Consider the following 16,986-nt stretch of genomic DNA (forward strand, 5'->3'; position numbering starts at 1 on the left):
GCTACCATCTTGAACTACATTGTTGGTTCACCTCATCTCCTGAGCCATCCAGGGGACAACTCAGTTCCTTGACCTCTTCTCCCTCTTCCCGTACTCCCCTGGTGCTCTATGCAGTATCATGGCTTTAACTGGAAGTACTCTCAAGCAGATGTTTCCAGCCCAGACTTCTCCCTGAATTCCACCCTTGCATGTCCTCCAATTACCTATTGAACATCTTGACTGGGATACTGAATAGGCATCTCAAGGTGTCCCAAACTGAGCTCATAATCTCCTCTTCTCACCCTTGCTTCCTTTAGCCTTCTCCCTTTAGCAAGCCTTCGGTTGCTGGCAGTCCGATTCTTCCTTGGCCTCATCCTTGATTCTTCTCTAACTCCCACATTTCATGTTTAATCCATCAGGAAAACCTCCTGGCACCACCTTCAGAGCCTGACCACATCTCCCTGTCTTCACTGCTCCACCTGGTCTAAGCCACCACCATCTCTCACTTGGAGGACTGCAAGGGCTTCCTAACTGGTCTCCCTGTTTCCACCCCTCCATCCTGCCATCTGCTCTCAACCCAGTAGCCAGTGGAATCTTTTAAAAGTGAATTGGGTTATTTCAGTCCCCTGCTCAAACCCTTCTAGAAAATTCTAATCTCACCCAGAGTATAAGCCAAGTCAATACAGTGGCCTACTAGGCAGTACATGATTGGACTTCTTGTCAGACCTCTGACTTCATCTGCTACCTGTTTCCTTGCTTGGTGTGCTCCAGCCACTAGTCTCCTTACTGTACTTCAAACGAGCCGGGAACACTGCTACCTCAGGGCCTTTGCACATACTGTTCCCTCAGCCTGTATATTTCCCTAGATAACTCATGGCTTGCTCCTTTACCGCCATGTATTTACTTAGATGCCACTTTCTCGGGCAGGCCTTCTTTATTTAAAGTTGCAACCCCCTGCCCAGTCACCCCCCACCCCAACCCCCGAACTCCCAACACCTTGTGTTGTTTTTATTTTTCTCCATAGCAATTATCACCGTTTGATAAGCGGTATATTTTTACTTATTTGTTTCTTTGTTTCCCCTGTAACATGAGGACAGGTGCATTGGTCTGTTTCACCCACTGCTGTATTCCTAGCACCTAAGAATGCTGGCAAAGCAGTATTTCTCAACCTTTTGTTTTCACTGTTGCTCCTCACCCAAGGAGTCTTTTTAGACTTTCCTCCTAATCACCCCCCATGCATGAAATTTTAATACCACAGATATATTGTATATTGGTTTCTGTATTGTATTTGTATGTGTACTTTATACACATATAATACATACTTTCTAAGGAGTAAGGGATATTTTCTTGCCCCCAAGAATCAATTTTCACCTCCTTAAGGGGTTCTGCTGCTGTGGAGAAGGCATAATGCAGCTGCTGGACACAGATGTGTTGGATGGATACGTTTTGCTTGGAGTAGGATACAGGGATGGAGTCTGGTTAGCAGGTTTGGGGATTCCTGGTGGAAGCCAGTGATTCTGATGGAAAGGAGTTAGTGCCACATCGGTGAGGAGGGAAGGAAGGAGAGGAGAGGACCATACAGATAGCGACGTCAGGGCCAAAGGAGAAGAAGAGGGTTGGCAGTTTGAAGTGTGATGGGAGTTTCTGGTTGAGAACCAGAATTTGTCCTTTGAGTCAGGCAGTCACTGGTGACCTTGATATAAGCTGTTTCTGGGGTTGGTGGTAATAGAAGCTGAATTGAGTTTTTGGAGAGAATCTGGGACAATGCAGTAATAAAATAGAATAGTTGCCAAAGGGATGATAGGAGCCAGTGTGGGTTTTTTTTTTTTTTCCTTTTAAGAAGTTGAAAGACCTGGCTGGCAACTGGAATGGAATTTCAAATCTCTTTATTAAAAGAAAAATTTTAATCCAACATACTTGGGAGATTGTCAACATGTTAGATGGAAACTGATGGCTGTTTAATAACAAGGTTTAAAGTTCGGGATTTGTGAAAGAATCCATCTCAGACTTGAACATGACACAGCTCTTTTTTGTTAGCAAGGCAGGAGGATGGGGGAAGATGGACTTGCTCTCTCCATATTTCTGTTAGTTTGAGCAAAGGTCCAGCTGTTTATGGAGGGATCTTATAACTGAACAACATTATAACAGTGAAATGGAAATTAAGGTACAAATTTCACCCACAATCTCACCAACATAAAAAGCAAGCTTTTCCTTTATTTTTGTTCCTTTCAAATCTTTGTCCATCTTACTATTTATTTTATACATTACTATAATCATAATGAAGTTTCAAGGTCACATTCTGTTCTTTTTACTCAGACTATAAGCATTTCCCATGTCATACAGATTGTTTTCATAACTACCATTTAGATAACTACATGGATTTTCCATCAAACTGATGCAGTATTGTCCATTAGGTAGCTTTCCATTATTTCAGTGTTATAGCTAATGCTTCCATGAACATTTTCAAGCACATACCTTTTTCTTTCTTATCTTGGGGGTGGGTGATGAGCAGGAATAACCTTTCTGGATGAATTCCCAGGAAAGGAATTACTTGGGCCAGCCTGCTTTCTAAGAGAAAGCTATCTAGATATGTAAAGGTCGAGGGAACCTAAAGATGGTGAGTTAGAGTCTGTAACATACATGTTAAACTCCTGGTTCAAAGCTCAATTTCCCCTCTGTGAAGTCTGGAAAGTGGAGATTTCTGACAAGTCAGAAACAGAGCTAGAAGAAACTAGTCATTGGACTGACTCTACCAATTGAATAGAAGGCAGCCAAGTCACAGGAGGGAGAGGAGAGAAAGGGAACCCACATCACATAGCTCGCTCAGCACAGAGGAAGGCTGTGGTACTCTCATGACTACAGTCTACTATTATGAAACAGAGCTAAGTAAGTCACAAGTTAATGACTGGGAGTGAAAACGCAGTCACAGGGGATGCTCTCTTTAGGAAGTTTACCCTCCTGCTGTCATTTGGCTGGTGGGGGGGCGCTCTATTCCTTGGGCTGTATGTCTTGCCCCTGGACTCCCACTCTCCTTGAGCCTCTGATCTGTGGCACCCCCATTTCTGCAAAGCCTTTTCCAGTCTTTCCCTCTTCTGTCCCTCGTCAGATATTCCAAACCTCCCCCCGCTTTTAAGCACCTGTCACATCCCCACTCCATTTCCCTTAGTCTTGTCTGCCTGGCCTACAAAAGGCTCGAAAATATCCAGAGAACCGAAGTGTTCCATTTCACAGAGAAAGCAGAGGCTATCAGAGGAATTCCCTCAACTTTTCAGTACCCCAGGGCCACCCTTCTTCTTGGTCCAGGCCAACCTTCCCTCCATTCTTTTTTTTTTTTTTTTAGGATTTTCTTTTTAATTAATTAATTTATTTATTTTTGTCTGTATTGGGTCTTCGGTTCGTGCGAGGGCTTTCTCCAGTTGCGGCAAGCGGGGGCCACTCTTCATCGCGGTGCGGGGACCGCTCTTCATCGCGGTGCGCGGGCCTTTCTCCATCGCGGCCCCTCCCGTTGCGGGGCACAGGCTCCAGACGCGCAGGCTCAGCAATTGTGGCTCACGGGCCCAGCTGCTCCGTGGCATGTGGGATCTTCCCAGACCAGGGCTCGAACCCGTGTCCCCTGCATTAGCAGGCAGATTCTCAACCACTGCGCCACCAGGGAAGCCCCCTTCCCTCCATTCTTAATGAAAAAATTTTTTCTCCTGTCCAAGGCTTGGCCTCCTCCCTGTGCTCTCAGACCCTTTTTTGCTTCACAGGGTCCTTCCTAAATCCATTAATTATCTACGTGTCCTATCTGTCTTCAGCTTTTTCCTCCCTACTGGTCTATCCCCTCAGCATAGAATCATACTCAAGATTCTCCCATTGTACACACATACACACACACACACACACACACACACACACACACACACACACCCGTAGCCTGGCCTTAGGACTCTTCTAACTACTGCCTGACCTCAGTCTTTCTTTGGGTCCTTACATTTCATTCCCTCCTCGGCTCCTGCAAGGACCTCCCTTCTTAAAGGAGGACCACTCCATCAAGACTGCTTTAACAAAGGTCCCCCATGATCGTCTATAAGAGTCACAGGGCTATCTTCATTGTCTCTCATGCGATGCCTCTGTGGTGGTCCGGACTGTTGACCATTGCTTCCTGGTTGAAGGTTGCTCCTCCCACAGTTCCCTCCCAGCTCACTGACCATCCCCTCTCAGTCTCCTTTGCAAGTCCCTCCTCCTCTACCTGGAAACATTGGTGTTTTCTAGAACGCATCTTCTTTTGCCTTCTCATTCGATTCCCCTCTCTGGGAAGCCTCCTCTTCAGCTGTAGCTCCAACTACCACCTCCCATCTGCCAATTCCCAGCACTGTGCCTCCGCCCCAGCCTCGCTCATGACCTCCGGATCTGCGTAACTAATGGATGTCTCTTGTTGCTGGCCCATAAGTGAACCTCGTTAAACATGACCAAAAGTAATTTCATCTTCTCTCTAAATTCTCCGCTTCTGTATTTAGCTTGGTGAATGATCACAACCATCCCTCCAGAGGAAATCTGGGGTTCATCCTCTGTCACCAAGTCCTGTTGATTTTTGCTTCTGATTATCTTGGAAATATTTGCTCCCCTTTCCAGCCCTCTGACAGTGCTTTGGTTTGGACCTCCAAATCTTGGAGGAGCCTTCTGACCCACCTCTCTTTTGGTCTTCTAATCCATCTTCTGTCCTGACACATACATGCTAAACATCCTTAAACGGTCTCCCAATGGCCACAGGATAAAGTTAACTGCTTCCGTTCAGCAAATTCCCTCACATTCTGGTCCCTGCTTCCTCTCCAGCCTTACCTTCCTCCTCCTCCTCCTGTCTCTCATGCGTCCTCTGCACTCTGGCCACAATAGGCTCTTCATACCTTGGCTCATGCTGTTCCTTTGCTCACATTGGCTTCTTCAATGCCATTTAGTGAAATCTAACTCTAATCCTCCCTTTCCTCTGATTTCTCTGTGCCTTGCCCTGACAGAGAGTAATTCTCCTTCTTTGAGCTTTCTGAACAAAAACGTTCATGGTGATGGTGAAGGGTGCTATTCCACCATCCATAGTTCTGGTTCTTCCCCATTCTGTTCTCACGATAGGATTGCACGTTTTGGCCCCTTTGGAGGCCCCATGTAACAACCTTGGCCAATAAAATATAAGTGGAAGTGGCCTGTGTCAGTTCTGGGTCGGAGAATTTAGTTGCCAGTGTGAGAGTCTCCACAGCTCTTTGTTGCAACAACTGGTGACATTCCGGATGGTAGCTGCATCCTGAAACAGACCTATAGCTAATCTCTGACAAATATGTACTGTGAGCAAGAAATCAATCTTTGTTGATTTTTTTTGGCCGCACTGCGCAGCCTGCGGGATCTCAGTTCCCCGACCAGGGATTGAACCCGGGCCATGGCAGTGAAAGCCTGGAATCCTAACCACTAGGCCACCAGGGAACTCCCATTCTTTGTTGATTTAAACCTATAACATTTGGACATATTTGTTATTAAAACACAACCTAGCCCTTCTTGACTGAGGAACCTGTACAGCTCTTATAAGTGGTCAGTTATTTAAAAACACTTCTGCTAGATTCTTAGTTGTTTCTCTTATTCCCTTTGTGTCCTCAGAGTCTAGAAGAACACTTGGGCACATAAGCACCAATGATCTTTTTTTGGGGGGTGAGGGGGATGCGGGCACATATACTCTAACTTACAAAGGTCTTGTGTCTTACATGTGAGGTTACACTGTTTTCAATAGATCATTGGAGAGTAATAAGATAAAAAAACTGTTTTTACTAACTGCTAAGTATGTTCTTTTATAACTTGCCATTAATCCATGTTTTATTTGATTGCTATAAATGTATGGCTTTCATTTCACTTGCCTTAAAATTTATTTTATTTCTATCTCCTGGGTTCTTCTGCTATATTTTATCCTGAAACTTTGTTCTCTTTTTATCTCTTACTGATTCCAGTCTAGCAGTCATATCTTTCATCCTGCAATTCTTAAAACAGGAATCAGTAAACCCAGTCTAAACCTGTTTAGTCACTAACCAAGACTATGAGGTGGTTAGAATATCACACATGACCAAAGCAAGAAGGGCGGGGAGCTGGTGGGAAGAGAGAAAAATAGCCAGGCATCAACCAAAGGACAATATGGCAGGTTTGGAAAAGCATAGCTTTGGGAATTAGGAAAGTCTGAGATTAATCTGGTTTTTCCATTTACTGCTCATGGGGGTCTCTGCTACCTCAGCTCCCGTACCTGTAAATGTGGGTGGTAATGGAAATAAGTCACAGAATTTTTGAGAGACACAGTGAGATCATTTATGTGGGAGCTCTTTGTAAATTTTACGTAATCACTTAAATATTTTTTAACATGACAAGAATGGCAGAAGAGTTGTAGTTCCACCAAGAGTGGTGGATTTAAGAACTCAGTGCAGTGAGAGTGCTGGCATTTTCAAGTCTCAGGATTGATCACTGGGAGGGGGAGGAGTTATTTGACCACAGGTGGGGGTCATATCTGTACATTAGGACCTAAGATCCTCCCAGAGGAGCCCTTAGATTACATGGAAGTCAGGCAAACTATCTCGTAGCTCAGAGTTTTTTTTTTTTCCTGACCTGGTGGGTGACTACTGCTGTCCGTAATCCAAGAACTTCGGATTTAGAGCTAATCACTTATTTGCTACCTGTCACACACTTCCCTCAGTGTCTGATCTACTGTTCCCAGTCTCGCTTCTGTTTCCCTTGTGCAATTGCTTGCACATTCTCTGTAATGGTTGTCTAAAATGATGCTTGGGCTGATGACACACCTCTAAAGAGGAATCGTGATAGTCGCTTAGAAGGAGCAGAGCCCTTGCACAGGAGACACGCAGATGGAGGCCAAGACATTAGCTTTATTTCTGACAAAGTGCTGGAGAATGTGCCGTCCCCCCAGTTCCGCTGACTTAAGAGTCTCCCCCCACTCCCTGCCGGCCACAGGCAGGACTGGACAGCCGAGGGCCTCCCTATCCAGGGCAGAGCTGGCTCCTTACCCTGGCCAGGGGAAGAGCAGACTCCGGTAACTGGTGGGCAGATTTGGAAAGAGGGGAAGCCTTTGAAGCCGCTGGGGCTGGGAGCCAAGTATGCTCGGTGTCTTCCTGCAAACCCATCAATCAGATCTCTCATTCCCTCCGAGGCCAGGTGGGTGTGGATGAAGTGTGAGACCCTTCACAGAAATATGCAGCTAAAGGAACGGAAGGCAAGCATCCCAACTCAAATTTGACCAGAAAACCTCCTAGCTGTGTGGAAACAATACTAAATACTGTTTCTCCTCACCGCCCTCCTTCTGGTGACCTGCCCAGCCCTAACACTGAGGGCTTCTGACCCTTGACCTCACCTGATTCTGCCTGTTTTGGCCGTCATCCACCGCAATAGTTCTCAGCCGTGGCTACACATTGGAATCACTTGGGGAGCTTCTAAACTATCCAGTGCTCAGGCCCCACCTCCAGGGATCCTGATTCAGTTGGTCTGGGATGGAGCCTTGGCGTCAGTAGTTTTCAAGGCTCCCCGGGTGATTCTAAATCACAGCCAGGGTTACAGACCACTGATTTAATGGTTTAGGTCGCATCGACCCTATTCGTCTTCATCTGGCTAGATGTAAACTGCAGGTAACACCATCTGTGAAGCTCTCAGAATGAAGGCAGCCCCTCTGATGATGATGTTAGCCATGGTGCTGCCACTTCTTCCTAGATTAAAGCCGTGATGGTAGCTTCAGAGGTCCTGTTTTTCTTCTCAACGTGTCCTTCACATAAAAGGTAGGTTTCAAAAAGAAGTTGTATTTGGCCCCTTGGTGCTCAGCTATTCATTTTCTTGAAAGGGAATAAGGGGGAAGATTTCTTTTCTTCTTACAGAAATGCTCTTGATCTGACTTTCCCCTCAGCCCATCTGCAGCCAGTCATTATGAAAATCCAGTAAAAGACATTCCCTGCCATAAACTCAGTGCATTCATCTCCTTTAATATCACCCCTAGTCGCACACGCAGGTATTGAGCCAGGCTTCTGATGGCTACGTGGTCAGGGAGAATGAAATCCATGGCCCCAGCACTTAAAAGGAGGAGACATGATGATATGATAGAACCATTTATAATACAGTTTTCTTGGTACCGCGCCTGAATTTCTCTCAGCTGAACTGTATCTACCTGACTCCAGCCAATATTGCAAGCAGCCCCATCAGTGAGTCTTCATCACCCACAGTGGCTGAGGGACGGCAGATGCTTTGGTGCATCTGTGTCTCTGGTAACAGAACCCATTTAACTGCTCAGAGTCCATGGGGTATGATTATATTGGGGTAATAACTCCCAAGAATGGCTTTGCCACAGTTATAACATGCCGAGAGGGAGGGAAATACGAATCCTGCATAAATTAGTCTGCCAGGTACAGTTAGCTATTCTTCAGTGCTCTCATACCTGTAATAAAAGAGCATCACACCACAACCAGCCTGGGGTGACTAGACGAAAGGCACATATCTGTCATTGTTTAATTTAGATGAGTTTTGTTTTTAAAAGAAATATGCCTTTAGCTTTATGAAAACCCTGATGTAGTTCAGAGATTAAAATGAGTTTTTATGTTTCATCTTTTGAAAAAAAGAGATCTGGATTTATACTCATTCTATCCCATCTATCCCATTGATTCCTCATTAAAAAAATATCAGTTTTTGTAGTGAATCAAATGTACCTGCTTTTTTTTTTTTTTCATCCCTGCCTCTGTTTTGAAACTGTTCATGTCACCTCAGGAAGGAGCCTGCCATTTTCATCATTGCTGTGGTGAAACATTTATTGTAGTCCAAGTAGCTAACTTTGAAGATCATACCATGTAGATTTTCGTCGGCAGAGATTTTAAATCAGCTAACCACATATGCGGTCAGATATCTCTGCCTTCAACGTAAACTATCAACATCAAGGTAATATAATTACGTAACCCATGTGACCTGCTCAACCCAGATTCTTAAACAGGCTTGGCTTGACAGTTTTACTTTCCAAAGGTCAAAGATGGGGGCTGAGATATCAGGGCCACTGAAATGTGAAATAAAGAGGAAATGAATGAATTCAAATCTTAAGGCCAAGTACCATCACCCGGTTATATGAGAACTAGCTTTTGTGAAGCACCAACATAATTGTTTTTCACCTTTGAGGTTTTTTTTTTTTTAAACTGAAGTATAGTTGACTTACAATATTATATTAATTTCAGGTGTACAACATAGTAATTTGATCTTTTTGTAGATTATACTGCAAAGTTATAAAATATTGACTATATTTCCTGTGTTGTATATTATATCCTTATAACTATTTATTTTATAACTGGGAATTTGTACCCCTTCATCCCCTTCCCCTACTTTGCCTGCCCCACCCAGCTCCCGTCTGCTAACCACTAGTTTGTTCTCTGTATCTGTAGGTCTGTTTCTGTTTTGTTATGTTTGTATTTTGTAATTCACCACATATAATTGAAAACACACGGTATTTGTCTTTCTCTGTGTGACATTTTACTAAGTATGACACCCTCCAGTTTGATCCACATTGTCACAAGTGGCAAGATTTCATTCTTTTTATGGCTGAATAATATTCCGTTGTATATGTAAAACCTATCTTTTTTATCCATTCATCTGTTGATGGATACTTTGTTTCTATATCTTGGCTGTTATAAATGATGCTGCTATGAACATAGGGATGTGTGGGTTTTTGTTTTATGAACCTGGGAGGGAGAATTTTTTTTTTTTAATTTTATTTATTTATTTTTGGCTGTGTTGGGTCTTCTTTTCTGTGCGAGGGCTTTCTCCAGTTGCGGCGAGCAGGGGCCACTCTTCATCGCGGTGCGCGGGCCTCTCACTGTCGCGGCCTCTCTTGTTGCGGAGCACAGGCTCCAGACGCGCAGGCTCAGTAGTTGTGGCTCACGGGCCCAGCCGCTCCGCGGCATGTGGGATCTTCCCAGACCAGGGCTCGAACCCGTGTCCCCTGCATCGGCAGGCAGATTCTCAACCACTGCGCCACCAGGGAAGCCATATATCTCTTTGAATTAGTGTTCTTGCTTTCTTGGATAAATATCTCGGTGTGGAATTGCTGGATCGTATGGTAGTTCTATTTTTAATTTTTTGAGGAACCTCCATGGTATAGTGGGTAGTGGGTATACCAATTTACATTCCCACCAACAGTGCACAAAAGTTCCTTTTTCTCCACGTCCTCACCAACCCAACATAATATTTTAAATAGGTGGTGAAACTGAGTCCTACTCTTACATTTCCCTCAACTCTTTGCATCCTTCTTTGTATATTGTAAGGAGACAGAATGTGGCAGAGGAATGAGCACATCAAGAATTTCAATCCTAGGTCTGCTACCTACTAGGTCTGTGACTTTGGGAAGGTTTTGTGACCTCTCTGAGTTTCCAGTTTCTATATTTGTTCAAGAGATGCTACCATCATAACACCTCCCACGTAAGGGTTGGAGTTCATATCTGCAGAATGCCTGGCACCCGCGAGACGCCCAATAAATGGGCAGCTGGAATTAGTAATTTTTTCTTTTGGATTGTCTGAAAGTCCTTGGGGAAGATGAGTCACCCTCAGAGACTAAAAGAGAAGGCAGAGCAGCAAATTGTGAGAACGATTTAGGAGTCGTCCTCCAACAGGTAAAGTTCACACTCCAGGGTTAAGTTCTGGAAGTTCCACTGAGGTCCTGCCACATAGAGCCTCAGAAACAGCCCTGCCAGCCTCTACTTCATCTCTCAGGAAAGCCCAGGTCAATGACTTCACTGGCTGTTAGAGTGGAGGGTAATTTAAAGGGAAGGAAGGTGTGTGTATGTGTGTGTGTGTACACGTATATGCAAAATTACAATTGTCAAAGAAGGCTGATTTTGTGGATTTTTTTTCCGGTAAGGATATTAGAGGTAGTTGTTAGGGAGGAGAGAGAAATAAACGTTCTTGTCCTGTACTAGCCAAGGAGAGCCAGAAGTTCCTTTTCTCAAAAACACCTTTTCCATATTTCTCGCTAATTTGAGGATAATTTCTGCTTAAGTTCTGCCTTTGGGTAAAGAATACCCGTGGAGTGTTAAATATACTAGTCATTCCTCATTTCTTGCCGTTACCAGTTTATGAAATCAGGTTCAGGAAAGAGGAGTTTTTCAGTGAGAATGGAAGAGGAGTTTCTAGGAAAAATGAAAGAAAAAAACGGAAGGAAGTAGGGCAGCCTCTCCCTGCCTTTTGATTTTCTCCCTTTTTTTGCTTTCTCAATAATCCTCTCTTAATTACATGAGTGTTTATGGCTGTTCCTGCTGTTTGGAACCCACTAACCCGTTTCCCTAGAATTCCAGAATTCCCCATTTTTCATTTTCTCCTTCTTTAACCTGTAATTTTCTACACAAAAAGTAAAAGGTTATGACAGGGGGAAAAAAAGAAGCATTCACTTTGATAATGAAATTCATCTGGGTCCTAATAAATGGTAGGTATTTCAGAATACTTCACTTTAAAAATCAGGAGCTTTGAAAATGAAAGAGCAAAGGCATACAAAACTCACCGCTTCTGATGATGGTGGCTAAAATCTGTCCGTGGGGGTTTCAAGCAACTGAAGCTAGAAGAGTCACATGCAAATCTAAAGCTGGAAGGGCCTTGTCTAGGACAGCCAGCCCCTTGTTATATAGATCATAGAGTGTTTGAACTGGAAGAGACATTAGAAATAGCCTAGTTTCACCTCCCATTTTATAGATGCAAGAACTGAAAACCAACAAAGTGACATGATTTGCTGCAAGTCTAACCTCCAGTGAGTGGCAAATTGCATCACAAATTGCTTAAACATTTACTAAGCACCCCTTTGTGACAGCCATCATGCTAGGCCCTGGTTTGAGGGAGAAACGGGATGGTTTGAGAGATACACAGCCCCTTGCCTTCTTGGGGCTCCCGTTCTCCTTGCAGTGAAATACACATCCTCAAACACTTTTAGTACAAGGTGGTTTGAAATAACAGGGTGAACATTAAGGTCTGGAAAGGATAAAGGAGGAAACAGTTATTTGACTGTGAGAATTTGGCTTTCCCCTTCATGCTAGTGCTTCCTAAACATTACGATCTGCTATCCCACTAATCACCTTTTCCCCCCCCAATGGGAGGAGAACAACATCTCTATTAGCTGGATTGTTTTAATGGGTGAGTGAGACTAGACAGTAGCCCCACCACCACCCCGAGATGAAAGGCCAGAGGGGCCCTGCATGCTGGGTGACACAGTACAGGTGGCTTCCTTGCCTCCTCCCTCCCACCAGGTAGTCTTCCTCAAACTCAATAGGTGTCCCTCCTGCCCGCACTGTGCCTGCTTCCACACAGGCGGTGCGCTAAGGAGGCGGGGAGAGATAGGCATTGTTACTAGAAGGTGGTATGTCAAAGACCTCTGCAGCTCCGCCATGCGTAGGGAGGGTGACGGGAGAGATGCAGGCAGATCACCTGGAACAGGTGGGATCTGCAGGAGACAGTAGTCACACTTGCAGGAGACCATGGAGATCGAGTGCCAACTCTCAGTGTTGGTCGCAGAGACCCTGAATCCCAACTATACTACCCCAAAATATGTTTGAGAAGTCACCTGCTTGCTCACCGAAGTAGTTTCAACATTCCCTCTGCAATCTGGGTCATATGCCTCATTTGGTCAAGAAACTCTGCTTCTCTAAAATGTGAAGTCAGCTAAATTTCTGCTAAGAAAATTTTACAAATTTTCCATCATAAGGTCCAAGATGCTTTAAAAAGTATGACTCAAGTTGCAAGTGTGTGTATACGTGATTGGTTAAATTTTATTTTTCACATGTCAAAAAAAAATATTCCATATGTTTTCCCCAGCTCATTGAACTGTCTTGGCAATGAAGAGATCAGCATATCTAGGAATGATTGATACCATATGATTCTTGGGTATCATATTTTTATGATGCTCTGCACTGTTTCAAACCAAAACAGAAACCCACCCACACACCCTGCGCTCAAAAACCGGTCCTTTTTGTCTTGATGACTACATTTAGAGTTTAAACACCATCATTAAAATTTTACAGGTGACGTATCAGGAAAAACTAAGCCGACCAGTTGTGTTGCCTAGAAAGAAAAACAGTCCTTCATTATAATGAATGAAATTGTGTGCTAGGTATGAAGGCTATGACCTCTAGAAGATGAATTGCTGACCCATAAATGGATGAGAATCAGCCGGAGTAAACGAGGCAGAAGTTTTCCCAGCATAATTGTGCATGCTGGCAGGGAAGATTTTTGTTATAATTAAAAGAGATAGAATGGTCAATAGGGAACATTTAATAGGAACAAATATGACAACATCGCCTAACTATTTTTCTGGTCCATTCTTCATCCTCACATTATACCATACATCTGGGTTTTCAGAGTGACACATACATTGCACATAAAAATAACACACATAAACTTGTACAGCAGAACCAAGCAAAAATTCATTTAGACTAAGGACACTGTCAATGCCCAATTTATTCAGAGTAAATCTCTAACTAAATTTGCACTATCCAATGCAAGATTTTCTTCACTAGGCTGGGGAAAATGTTCAGAGTATCATGGGGACTAATGCAATCCTGTGAGATAGGCTAGGGTATTGTTTAAAGCCCACCAGCTCTGTGAGTCTTCACAGAAAGCAAAGGGGCACCTGATTAGAACTACTTCATTATAGACAGAACCGGTGTAGGACACAGCCATAAAAAATCCTTCATTGGACCAGAGAGGACTGTGGCCCTGTGAGGATTAAATGAGACAGGCTATGCATAGCGCTTACTGTGAAGTAAGTATTTAGAAAACATATTGTTTTGGAACATGTCCTGTGCTATGAGTAAAGTTTATCTTCATTTCACTGTACAAAATGCAAAGGCTCCAGAAAAATCCCCTGTAGGCTCCCTGCTTTTGTCTAAATTCATTTGTGAGAAGCTTTATTCACGCTTTAGCTGCCAATGACTCATGGTTAAATCGTTTCACTCATCTTTTTTCCTTTTTTGTTTTTTAATACAGTTGCAAATCACATGACATTCTGCTTTGTTCTTTTTCCCCCCTAAGGGAAGCTAAGCAACTCTAAGAGCCCCATTACCTTAATGAACTAAAGCCATGCAGTGAAAAGGGTGGGTATCCACTTCATCAAATCTTGTAGATGATAATTTCTTGAAAAGCTGAAGACTAATTCTTGGGGATTTTCTGGAGCCCTATGCAAATTCATATCACTTAACAGCCTATGTGAGTTGAAGGCTGGTATCCAATGACTGCTAAGAAATTGTCAGGAATGTTGCAGAAATATAAATAGGCCAACACTGAAATTTAATTAGACACTGCATACGTTAATAATAAATTCAATTAATTTAGCCTTCTACCTATGCTAGAAAAAAAATACCCAGGCAAAATAATAATTCATATTAAATGCCTCAGTTGGTAACCTCCTTTCCTGAAGAGTGATTTATGCAGTAATTTACTGGCTGTGTCTTCATAAGATTGTTCCAAACCAGCCCTTTTGAAATAATAATAATTTCTGAATGTGCACTAGGAGAGATATAACAAATGACTTTTTATTAATTTTCATTTAATGAGTTGCCTATTCACATGGTAATTTTTTTTAAATTCTCTTCTTAAGATAAACAGGTTGTAAATACTACAGGTAACACTTTCATTTCACGAATATCGCGACAGGAAAATCTGTCTCATATTCTGTACGTGATTCGAAGGTTAATCAGTGGCAAATTTTCTATCCTAAATAGGCTTCTAATTCTTTCCCAGTTAGCACAGCGTATCATTTTAAATTTCTATAGTCAAATGATCCAAATTGGGTAAGGAAAAAAAAAAAAAAGAATATTTTTCGACAGCAAAGCTTCTAGGAAGGAAAATAAGGGTGTAGACAGGAAACAAAGTTCTGTGCAAGGGGGAAAAGCAGCTAGAGTTGGTTAAGGAGCCCATGACACTAGTTCTTTTTTAAAGAACAAAACCAAGATCATCTCTTACAGCTTTCCTGTTTCACAAGTTCCTCCCTTTTAAAAAAGGAGCCCATAATTTCTTACATAAATATTAATATTTAAGAATTTTAATTGCTTATCTTTTCAAAAAGTTTAATTCCCTGGCAACTCATGAACTATAAGTTGTCATAAGAAAAATAGCAAGAATGAAATAATAAAAACAAAATAATAAAAACTAGGAAGAAGAAACTGCTCAGAAGAGACCTAGGTATTTCAAATAGTTCATACCTGTTTAAAAAATCCTGCAGTAGACAGGGCCAGGCTCTTAAAAATAATTTCTTGCAACACTTGGAAGAGTTTGCCTAAAGTATTAAATAATTCAAATGCAATAGTTACTTACATGAGAACCGAAAGGGCCTTGCTCCCAGCCCGCATTGCCTCACGCCCTCTCCATGGAAAAGCCCGTACTGCATCTCGCCCATGAACTTGTCCAGCTCCTGCCCCGAGGCGTTGACGAGCAGAGCCCCAGTTTTGCAGAGGAAGGTGGCTTTGATCCACAAAGGTGTCCCCAGTGCTGTCACAGCTCCGAGGGCACACACAAAGCTTAACATCCCAGCCATGCAAAAAATGACTTTCTTCTGTTGGCTTGGCATGATGAGAAATGGCTCTCGTGAGGGTGAGGTTCACAAACCAGACCTTTGTGACCGATGAGAAGTGACTGCCCCTTTGACTGCATTTATTATGGAAGCTGGACAGACAGAACCCCGCTGAAAAGGCAACTTCACCATCGACGGCGTTTCTCACCAGGTTAAATGTCAGAATGCCAGGATGAAGGAGGCTTCATCACACTTACTTGGTTTTTTTCTCCTTTTCTGCTGCTGCTTCTAATTTGAAATCTTTGGACTAAGAATCTGTAAAATAAAACTCTTTCAAACTGCCGTCAGGTATCTCCTCTTGTGTCCCTTGGTAACAGAGGTCTAAGATAACAGATGGAGTCCTCCGTGTAACTTGATGAATGCCTCCCCTCTCCTCTGCCTTTTGTCTGATTGGGTGAGTTGAAACTTTCAGAAACAGGCTTGGTTCCTACGGTAAATTTTCAGCAACTTGAGAAGTTCATTTATTGATGTGTTTTTATTTTTGTTTTTGCTTTTGGTGGGGAGAGAAGAGGAGTGTCATTAGAGGTAGGAAGAATATGTATACACACACACACACACACACACATATATATTGGCAATTAATTGATTCTGGAAAATGTTCATTGTAGCAGGATAAAATAATGGACTGAAGGGGATTCTGTATGGATCTGAAGCACCGTAGACCAAACACCGGGGCTCCTAACTCCTTTTCTCCCAGATCAGTGATTTAGAACCAGTGTGTCAATAGAGAGTTTGATTCAGTTTTTTCCTGGCACACAAAAATATGGAGAGGCAGGCGCAAATATCTAGATTTCTAAATGTTTTCCTTTAAAACATTTGGCTGCTTTGGGACAATGGCAAGGGGATGTGGTTCTGGATCTGAGAAATACCAGAATCTGGAAAGAAGACAAAGGCATTGTCATGGAAATAATGGATTGTAGTCAGATGGAAGGCACTAAGAATTCATCACTGAAAAGCACAGGTCCCAGCAGAGGTAATTGGCCAGAGAGACAAGAGACAAAGGTGTGAGCAAGACTAAATAGCAAAGTGAGTTTGGTTAAATTGTCGAGATCTGAAAACTAAAGTTCAGAATTCAGTGACAGCTTTTTAACTGCATTTCCAGTGAGATTCCTTTTTCTGCAAACAGGTATAGTACTCGTTTGTGTGTGTGTGTGTGTAAGTGTTTAATGAATGTCTATTTATGCCACATTATTGTGCTAGGCTCTGACCTACAAAGTGAACTTTTAGTAAGAACTTATTACATCTGGCATCTTGCTAAGTGTTTTACCTAAATTATCTAATTCTCACAATTAGTGTATAAAGTGATGAGGAAGATCACCATGATATCCCCATTTCATAGATATGGAAACTGAGGCTCAGAAAGAGCAAACAACTTGCTCAAGAGAGTAGTGGAACTGGATTCAAATCCAGGCCTTCTGAGATTTATG

General features: G+C 42.9%; 1 protein-coding gene across 1 annotated transcript in view; it reads right to left on the bottom strand.

Annotated features, from left to right (window-relative positions):
- CLRN1 (clarin 1) overlaps positions 1-15,556 on the bottom strand; it is a 39,584-nt gene extending 24,028 nt beyond the window's left edge. The window contains exon 1 of the mRNA XM_007188132.2: positions 15,304-15,556. Coding sequence (XP_007188194.1) covers positions 15,304-15,556 — 253 coding nt within the window. The remainder of the gene's footprint in view (positions 1-15,303) is intronic.
- Between the last annotated feature and the right edge of the window lie 1,430 nt (positions 15,557-16,986).

The sequence above is a fragment of the Balaenoptera acutorostrata genome, chromosome 4 (genome assembly GCF_949987535.1).
Source record: "Balaenoptera acutorostrata chromosome 4, mBalAcu1.1, whole genome shotgun sequence".
Classification (NCBI taxonomy): domain Eukaryota; kingdom Metazoa; phylum Chordata; class Mammalia; order Artiodactyla; family Balaenopteridae; genus Balaenoptera; species Balaenoptera acutorostrata.